The sequence below is a fragment of the Nannospalax galili genome, unplaced genomic scaffold, assembly GCF_000622305.1.
Source record: "Nannospalax galili isolate Female #2095 unplaced genomic scaffold, S.galili_v1.0 scaffold1437, whole genome shotgun sequence".
Lineage (NCBI taxonomy): Eukaryota > Metazoa > Chordata > Mammalia > Rodentia > Spalacidae > Nannospalax > Nannospalax galili.
The window spans coordinates 699,206-709,310 of NW_008341050.1; the positions used below are offsets into that span (position 1 = coordinate 699,206).

A 10,105-nucleotide genomic window follows, 5' to 3' on the forward strand; every position below is an offset into this window, starting at 1 on the left:
GCATATATATAATTAATGCAGAGGACCTAGGTTTGATTCCCAGCACCCACATGGTGCCTGTAAGTTCAACTGTCTGTAAGTTCAGTTCTATGGGATCTGATGCCCTCTTCTGATGTTCTTGGGCATTGTATGACATGAGTGTGCTTACATACGTGTAAGCAATAACCACTCATGCACATAAATGGATGGATAGATAGATAGATAGATAGATAGATAGATAGATAGATAGATAGACAGACAGATAGATAGATAGATAAAATATTTCTTAAAAAGAGTCATTTTATTTTATTTTTTGGTCTTTTTTTTTTTTTTTTTTTTGGTTTTTTTGAGACAGGGTTTCCCTGTAGTCCTTGTAGCCCCAGCTGACCTGGAACTTGCTATGTAGACCAGGCTGGCCTTGAACTCACAGAGATCTGCCTGCCTCTGCCTCCCAAGTGCTAGTACTAAAGGTGTGCGCTACCACATCTGGCCCTACTTTTTGGTCTTTTTGAGACAGGGTCTCCCTGTATCCTCAGCTGTCCTAGAACTCGCTATGTAGACCAGGCTGGCCTTGAACTTACAAAGATCCTCATGCCTCTGCCTCCTGAGTGCTGGGATTAAAGGCATGTGCCACCACACCTGGCAAAAGAAGTCAGTTTAATTTTTTTTTTTTAAATTTTGGTCTTTTTGAGACAGGGTCTCCCTGTAGCCCCAGCTGTCCTGGAACTCACTATGTAGACCAGGCTGGCCTTGAACTCAGAGTTCCGCCTGCCTCTGCCTCCCGAGTGCTGTGACTAAAGGTGTGTGCCACCACACCCGGCTAAGAGTCAGTTTAATATGATAACTATTTAGTAGAAAACTGGTATGAGGTTTGCCCCTGTGTCTTGTAGCCTGTCTAGCCTCATGTTCCTAAGTCTGATATCAATGGCTGATACCAGCTCCATCCTAGAAAGCAAACCTTAAATCCAATTAAAGAGTGGTTGGTTATTCCCATAATATTTGTGCTACTTTTGCACTGGTAGGCATGTCTTGCCATACCAGTTGTCCTTGTAGTTCAGAGGATTCACAGCTGGGTCAGGTTGATGACTATTTTCTCCCTCCAGGAGCATGTATAGCACCTTCCAGCACTATGAACACTAGCCAGTCAGCACCAGCTTGACTTTTCCTTGTTTGTTCTATAGCTCATATATATATAGTGTCTTCAGCAGTAGAGTGTCACCATCCAGTTTGGTGGGTAACTAAAAGTGCCTCCACCCTCTTTTTTGTGATAGGGTCTCACTGTGTAATCGTGGAACTTAGTATATAGACCAGGCTGGCCCCAAACTCACAGAGATCTTCCTGCTTCTGCTTCCTGAGTGCTGGCATTAAAGGCATGTATCACTATATCCAACTACAAAATCTTTATAACATAATGGTTAAACTAATGGATATACCATAATGTACTCAACTATTTTTGCTTATCATGAAAGTATACAAGTTGCTTAAACATCCAATGTAAGTGAAGTATGGTGACTCATGTGTGTAATCCTAGCACTGAGGAGACTGAGGCAGGAGGATCACCATGACTTTGAGGCTAACCTGGCCTACAGTGTGAGTTCCAGGCTAACCTGGCTTATAAAGAGATTCTGTCTCAAAAAAACAAAACAAAACATCAATATTTTTTATTTTTCTGAGACGGTTTTACTATGTAGCCATAGCTAGCCTGGAACTCACTATGTAGACCAGCCTGACCTTGGTCTTGAACTCACAGAAATCTTTGCATCTCTGCTCCTGAGTGCTTGGACTAAAGTCATACACCAGGCCTGGCTAAAACATCATTTTAAAGTTTCAAGAAAGACTCCCATTTCTCATACCAGAATAATTTATAAACAGTGTCATTTTGGTTTGGTCTTTTGGTTTTTGAGTCAGAGTCTCACTTTGTAGCTCAGACTGACCTCAGATTTGTGATCCTCTTATCTCCCCTTTCCAACTTCTGGGATTGTGAACATGGGCCATCATACCTGGCCTTTTAAACTTTTTTTTTTTTAATGTGTGTGAGTGTGTTGCCTGCATGTATGTAAGTGCACCCGTGTCATGCAATACCTGTGGAGGTCAGAAGAGGGCATCAGATCCCCTGGAACTGGAGCTACGGACAAGTGTTTAGTGGCGATGTGGGTGCTGGGAATTGAATCCATATCTTCCACAAGAGTAGCCAGTGCTCTTAACTGCTGAGACTTCTCTCCAGCCACTATAAACTATTTTAAACCAAACTCCTACCTCCTCCAGACCTGTTCTTGAATCCTCTATGCTGGGAGCTTGTCCTTAATAGCTGAGAGTGGCTTTTTGTCTTTTGTTTTGTTTTGTTTTGAGATAGGATTTCATGTAGCCTAGGATGGCCTTGAATTTGTTTTGTAGCTAAGGGTAAGCTTGAACTGCTGATCCTCCTACTGCCATCTCCCAGGTGTATCACAGACATGCACTGTCCCGCCCAGCTAATCCATCTTATAGTACTATTGCCATCCTCATTGTCCTCGGATCCTGAAATTCTGTTTATTGCTACCCTCTGCCCTGTGACCCAAGTTACTTATTTCAACTGTGTCAATACTACATGTGTTTCCCAATCTCTAGTGATTCTTCTCGTTCAACTCAACCAGTAGTGCTAGGGAAATACAGCTCTAATCATGCTACTTTCCCATCTCCTAAGATTTATTAGAGATTATAATAATGGAAAATTGCAAGTTGCTGCAGTATCCATCTAACATGGATAAATGAGTTGCAGCGTATTTTTTTCAGATTTATTTGCATTGAAGTGACAGAGAACATTGTATATATTATGTACAACATGGTGTTTTGAAGTGTTTATATACTTCAGAATGATTAAGTTAGAGTAATATGTGTATTACTTCATATACTTGAAGCTATGCTATATTCTTAAAAAATACAGCATGAGGAGGCTGGAGAGATGGCTCAGCCATTAAGAATACTGACCGTTCTTGCAGAAGACCCAGGTTCGAATCCCAGCACCCACATGGCAGCTTACAACTGTCTTTAACTCCAGACCCAGGGGATCTGACAGCCTCTTCTGACCTCCGCGGGCATTGCACAACACGAGTGCACTGACCTACATGCAGGCAATACATGCATACACATTAAAAAAAAAAAATACAGCATGAATGGTGAGTGTTCCCACCACAGAAATTACAACTGTGAGGTAATGCATATGTTACCTCATTCTGCTTGTGCATGTTTCAAAACATTGTGTTATACATGATATATGTATAATTTTTATCAAAAAAAATGAGAAGGGTCTGGAGCTCAGTTGATACACTGCTGGCCATGTAAGCATAAGGACCTGAATATCTGATCTCCAGCACCCTTGTAAAAAGTTGGGCATTGTGGCCTGCTCTTGTAATCCCAGCTTTGGGGAGGTGGAAGCAAGTAGATCCCTAGGACTCCCAGGGTAGCCTACTCAGCAAGCACCAGGTCCCATGGGAGACCTTGTCTCAAAAAAACAAGATGGAGATAAACACACATGTGCATCTTCACACATACAAATTTACATGAACACACACACACACACACACACACACAGAGACTGTTCCTCTTGACAGCATAATTAGAAAATTAAAAGTAAGTAAATAAAATAATTAGAAAAAATGAGCATGCAAAAATATCAAAAAGTGGGCTGGAGAGATGGTTCGGTGGTTAAGAGTACTGGCTCCTCTGGCAGGGGACGGACCCAGGTTCAGTTCCCAGCACCCACATGGCAGCTAACAACTGTCAGTAATTCCATTTCCAGAGGATCCAATGCCCTCTTCTGGCCTCTGCAGGCATTATATGCACCTGGTTCACTTACATGCATGCAGGCAAAACTTTTTTTTTTTTTTTTTCACAAAGAAATATTTTATCTACAGATCTTCAAGAAAAAAATTAACCCACATGTATGCCAAATATGAGAAAGTATATTCAGGCAGAGTCAAAGCCAGTCAGTAACACGTTGTATCTTGTGCAGTAGAACTGAAAGTCCAGTCTGTTTTCACAGTGAAGACAGTGACAGTACCCCAAAGATAACTGTACTAGGGACAGGACTCTGGGCTTCATTATCTGGAAGGTGTACTAAATGAAGATGCAGTAACAAAGAAAGCATTTAAGGAAATACATTTTGAAGCACTGCCATAGCAACAGAGTTTCCAGCTTCCCATGCTTGAGCTACTGTTTCTTTCAGAACATAAAAATATTATTACAAGGCGCATATGGAGACCACAGTCACTGTACTGAACAATGAATACACTTGAGTTCTAGAAAGAGTCAAAGTAAGGCCTTAGGGCCCCCTTAGGACTGTGAAGGAAGTGCTGGAAGAGAACATTTAACGCTAAGTCAGGTAGTGATCACTGAGATAGTGAAGAGCCCTCTGAGAGAGATCACCTCTGTCTGCTTATAAGTACTAAGCTCCCTATGAGTCCCCTGCCAAATGGCCTAAATCTTTAAACGAAAGCTAAAATATAATAAACATCTTTGTGTATTTAAAAAAAAAATCTATCCCATTCTTTGAGAGGGTCTCTCAAATGGTCCTCCGTGAAGCCTTTCATTTTGTTTTCTCTTTGTGCAGGTGTGCCTGCCTTTGCATGTGAATATGAAGGCCAGAGGTTGATGATGTAGAGATGCTTTCTTCTACCTTTGTTTTCAGTAGCCCTGGTTGATCTTAAACTCATGTAGAACAGGCTGGCTGTAGAGATCCACCTGTCTCTGACTCCCAAGTGCTAGGCTTAAAGGCATGTGCTGCCATGCCCAGCCTTTATTTTTGGACACAAGGTCTCTCAGAGGATCTGAAGCTCTCCATTTCAGCTAGGCTGGTTGGCTAGGAAGCCCTGGAATCAGCCTATCTCCACACTGGTATAGTTTTATTTATCTATTTACTTATTTATTTACTTAGGGGGGGGAGAGAGAGAGAGAGAGAGAGAGAGAGAGAGAGAGACTGTGTGTGTGTGTGTGTGTGTGTGTGTGCGTGTGCGTGTGCATGCGCCAAAGCATATGTGTGGAGGGTCAGAGGACAACTTGCAGGAATCAGTTTTCTCTTTCTACCAAGTGGTTCCCAGGAATCAGCTCAGGTCATCAGGTTTGGTAACAGATGCTGAACGATCCTGCAGACCCTATCTCTCTCTTTTTTAAAAAAAATATTTTATTTATTATTTTTATTTTATGTGTATGCATGTATTGCCTGCATGTAGGTGAGTGCACCCGTGTCGTGCAATGCCTGCGGAGGTCACAATAGATGGTCGGATCCCCTGGAACTGGAGTTATGGACAGTTAGCTGCCATGTGGGTTCTGGGATTCGAACCCGGGTTCTGCAAGAACCAGTGTTCTTAACTGCTGAGCCATCTCTCCAGCCCCCTATCTCTTTTTTAAACTTCTCCACACCCAAATGAAAGAAGTTAATTACCTTCTTCCATGTCTTCTTTGCTATTTGCTATTCCTGAATGGCTGTGTTTTGCCATTTATTTATCATTTTTAGGATTTTGTGTTTTTTTAAGATTTATTTTTTGAGAGCAGGGTGTGGTGGCACATGCCTTTAATCCCAACACTTGGGAGGTAGAGGCAGGTGGATCTCTGTGAGTTCAAGACCTGCCTGGTCTACATAGTGAGTTCCAGGACAGCTGGAGCTACAGGGAGACCCTGTCTCAAAAAAACCAAAAAAAAAAAAAAAGATTTATTTTTTGAGTACCTCTTTAAGCCCAGGCTGGTCCCAGGCTGGCTGCATGGCGGAGACTGGTTTTAACCACCTTCTGAGCGATGGAATTACAAACACACACAACTACACATAGTTGTATACTGCCATCTATTATGATTACTTGTGTATTTCTTTTCTCTTGCCTGGTAATGATTGTGTAACATGGAGTAGGGATAATTTATTACCCACATGACTTGACAAGGTATCCAGATGTTTGGTAAATCAACTTAATTACCTTCTACAACTTGATTTGCTTCATTCTAAAGAGTTCCAAGTTCTATAAATGTATATGAGAAATCATGTTCCCATCATAGAGTAACTCACTTATAAAAATGCGTGTATTTTATGTTTTTTAGTTCACTTGCTATGAGCCCAGGTGAAGAAATCTTAACTGTGTTACAGACTTTACTGTTCGATGTAGAAGAACTTAAGAAAGAAGAAGCTAATCTTCCTCCCGAGGATGGTAAGTGATGGACCAGATAGAACAGGGAGGTTAGAAAGAATTCAAATATCCCACTAAGTGCCCAGGGTCATTCCCTGTGGCTCTCCTGGGCCTGCAGGACTGCAATATCCTGCTTTCTTCTTTTTCAGATGACCAGTGGTTAGAGCTCTCACCAGAGCAGCTGGACCAGCTACTGCAAGAAGCTGTGGGAGAAAAAGAATCACAGCCCGTTGCCAAGAAGGAGAAGCAGAGCTGTGACTTAACTCAGGTCTCTGAGAGCATGAAAGCCTTCATATCCAAAGTCTCCACCCACAAGGGAGCAGAGCTGCCTCGGTAATTTAAAGTATACATATCTAAGTACACTCTAGATGTTCACGTCCCATCAGTGGAAAGTGCTGCCCTTGCTTTCTGGTTTTGTTTTGTTTAAGATGTTATCCAGGCTGGCCTCAAATCCCATTATATGCCACCTGGTATTTTTGGGGGGCGGTTCTTTCTTTTTCTCATTTTTTATTTTTATTTTATGTATATGCGTGCATTGCCTGCCTGTAGGTAAGCGCGCCCATGTCGTGCAATGCCCGCGGAGGTCAGAAGAGGCTGTTGGATCCCCTGGGACTGGAGTTACGGACAGCTGTTAGCTGCCATGTGGGTGCTGGGATTTGAACCCAGGTCTTCTGCAAGAACAACCAGTGTTGACCATGGCATGCATGTCACACACACACACATACACACACACACACACACACACACACACACACGTACACAATTTTTTCTTAAGTAAGGACTAACTGAATAAATAACTACATGTCAGACCTGGGCTTCTGTCTTTCTTTTTAAAATAGAAAATAGTCTTATTGAGATTAACACATGATAAACTGCAAATGTTTAAAGTATAGAATGCTAGGCTTTGACATATGCATGCAGCTAGGATGCCACCTCCAGAAAACCAATCACTCCATCACCCAGAGTCACCTGTTGCCCTGGTGATTCTTTCCTTCCCTCCCTTTAAGGCATAATTGCCAATTTTCTGTCAATGTGAAGTGAGCCAACTTATCTAGAATTTTAAGTAACTGGAATCATCATTATGTACTTGTTTGTACTGTATTAAAGAATACAACATATTAAGATTCATCCATACTATTGCATTTTTCTTTTTTGTTTGTTTTTTGAGATAGTCTCACACTGTAGCTCATGATGACCTCAAACCCAAGATAACCCTGCTGCCTCAGACTCCTGAGTTTTGGGATTACAGATACTGAGTCACCATACTTGGCTAGCATTTATCATTTAAAGAATATATTTATTTATTTATTTTTATTTTACATGTACAAGTGTTTTGCCTGCATGTATATAAGTGCACCATGTCATGCAATGTCTGCAGAGGCCAAAAGAGGGCATCAGATCCCCTGAAACTGGAGCTACAGATGGTTAGCTGTTGTGTGGGTGCTAGAAATCAAACCCAGGTCCTCTGTAGGTGAGTGCACCCATGTCGTACAATGCCTGAGGCGGTCGGAAGAGGTGGTCAGATCCCCTGGAACTGGAGTTATGGACAGTTGTTAGCTGACATGTGGGTGCTGGGATTCGAACCTGGGTCTTCTGCAAGAACAACCAGTGTTCTTAACTGCTGAGCCATCTCTCCAGCCCCATCATTTTTTTGGGGGGGGGGTCATTTTGAGACAGGGTCTCCCTGTAGCCCCAGCTGTCCTGGATTCACTATGGAGACCAGGCTGGCCTAGAACTTACAGAGATCCACCTGCCTCTGCCTCCCGAATGCTGCAGCCCCAATTATTGGTTATTTTTATTACTTTTTAAAATAATTGAATTGTACTGCTTTGTTTCCCTATTTCATTTATTATTTTTATTTTATGTGTATGAGTGTGTTGCTTGCATGTATGTAAGTGCACCCATGTCATGCAATGCCCCCAGAGGAAGAAAAGGCCATCAAATCCCCTGGAACTGGAGTTATGGACAGTTGTTAGCTGTCATGTGGGTACTGGGATTCAAACCTGGGTCTTCTACAAGAACAACCAGTGTTTGGTTTTTTTTTGTTTTTTTTTTTGTTTTGGTCTTTTTGAGACAGGGTCTCCCTGTAGCCCCAGCTGGCCTGGAACTCACTATGTAGACCAGACTGGCCTTGAACTCACTGAGATCCCCCTGCACCCAGCTGTTTTTGTTTCTTTTTTTAATATTTTATTATTTTTTTTATGTGTATGAGTGTGTTACCTGCATGTATGTGAGTGCACCCATGTCGTGCAATGCCGCGGAGGTCAAAAGAGGGCTTCGGATTCCCCTGGAACTAGAGTTAACAACAGTTTTTAGTTGCCATGTGGGTGCTGGGAATCAAACCCAGGTCCTCTGCAAGAGCAGTCAGTGCTTGTAACCGCTGAGCCATCTCTCCAGCCCCTCATCCAGTGTTCTTAACTGCTGAGCCATCTCTCTAGCCCCATTTTCCTCTTTTGATGCTTGATATAGTGACAACTCACTTATCTGAGATCAGACTTCAAGTAGCCTTTGTAATTCTTGAAGTAAGCCAGAAAACTCAACAGATGTAAAAGCCACCATCCAGAGCCATGACAGGAAGTGTGTGCTTTACCCCTTAGGCTCTTAGAGCTGGTGGACTGTTGGTCTCACTCTTAACAAGCTCAGGCTTTCCATCTCCCACCTTACAAGCAAAGCGGAAGCTTGAAATTCAAAGGGAGGGGTTAAAGGGACTCATCAAAGGCAGAAATAATGACAGAAGAAATATTAAACTATGTAGCAAGTAACGAGAGGAAAAGTGGACAGAATTGTGTGTATAGCAAATAGATTTCTTTATTTCCTTTTTGTCTGTGTTGGGGATTGAATCAGGTTTGCATATATTAATAGGTACTCTGTTGCTGAGCTATTTTTCCAGCCTAGCAAATCTTTATTAGTTTTGATATTCCAGAACTTTAAGAAAATATTAAAGTTTATGTTTAGTATTTGCTCTTTAGGAAGGCAGAGATAAGGGAAAGTATATTCTTATAATTTGTTGAGCTTTGATTTCTTGTTTTGTCTTGATGTTTTAAATATTTAATTACTTTTATTTTATGTATTTGAGTGTTTTGCCTGTATGTATGTAAGTGCACCCTTGCATGCAATGCATGCAGAGGCCAGAAAAGGGTGTCAGATTCCCTGGAACTGGAGTTGAGGATGTTGTTAGCCATGTAGGTGCTGGGAGCTGAACTTGGGTCCTCTGCAAGGGCAGCCTCTGCTCTTAACTTTTGAGCCATCTCTCCAACCCCTTATTGATGTTTTTTTTTAAGACAGGGTCTTGGTAGCCAAGGCTTGCCTCAAACTCACTTGAAATCCTTATCTTCCTGCTTCCACCTCCCAAGTGCTGGGGTTAGAGGCATAAGTTTTGAGTCTTATAGAAATAAGCTTATGTAAATGAACTCAGATGAATCACTTCTTACTTTAGAAATTTCTTGTAGGGGTACAGAGCAGACAAGCCCCTAAATGCAGAGGCTTAAATAATTTTAACTTTTCTAAGACTTTCCTTTTTTCAGTTGCTGTTCAAAGGCCAATAAGTACAAGGATTTGTTTTTTAAATCTAAGCTACAATATCTTTGCTGTCCCTTTCTCAGATATTTCTGATAGTTTTTTTAAGAATGGTACCATCTTAGAAAATGTCTCAGAGTTGTGGTCAGGATAAATTCAATGTGTTTTTCCCTTTAATCTTTCAGAGACCCTTCTGAGGCTCCAATCACTTTTGATGTGGATTCTTTTCTTAATTATTTTGATAAGATTTTGGGTGAGTTACTGTCATTGTCAAACTGTAAGGATGATGTCTGGTGTAGAGCTTTGGGGCACTAGATCATTCACAAACCAAAATACTGCTTTCTCTTGATGGTTTCAGGTTGTTTTTAAACCATGAATTACTATCTTATTAGCTCACTGGAAGGCCTCCATGACATAAATAAGAAAAGTAAACCATAGTTGATAGCATCTAGGTTGAGAAA

The 10,105-nt window shown here is 41.6% G+C and overlaps 1 protein-coding gene across 6 annotated transcripts in view; it reads left to right on the plus strand.

The window, feature by feature from the left end:
- The window catches only part of Ecd (ecdysoneless cell cycle regulator), a 36,046-nt gene that overhangs the window by 19,183 nt on the left and 6,758 nt on the right, over positions 1 to 10,105 (plus strand). For all 6 annotated transcript variants that reach the window (XM_029565138.1, XM_008836611.3, XM_008836612.3 and 3 more), the window contains exons 10-12: positions 6,043 to 6,149; positions 6,278 to 6,461; positions 9,830 to 9,897. In XM_029565138.1, coding sequence (XP_029420998.1) covers positions 6,043 to 6,149; positions 6,278 to 6,461; positions 9,830 to 9,897 — 359 coding nt within the window. The remainder of the gene's footprint in view (positions 1 to 6,042; positions 6,150 to 6,277; positions 6,462 to 9,829; positions 9,898 to 10,105) is intronic.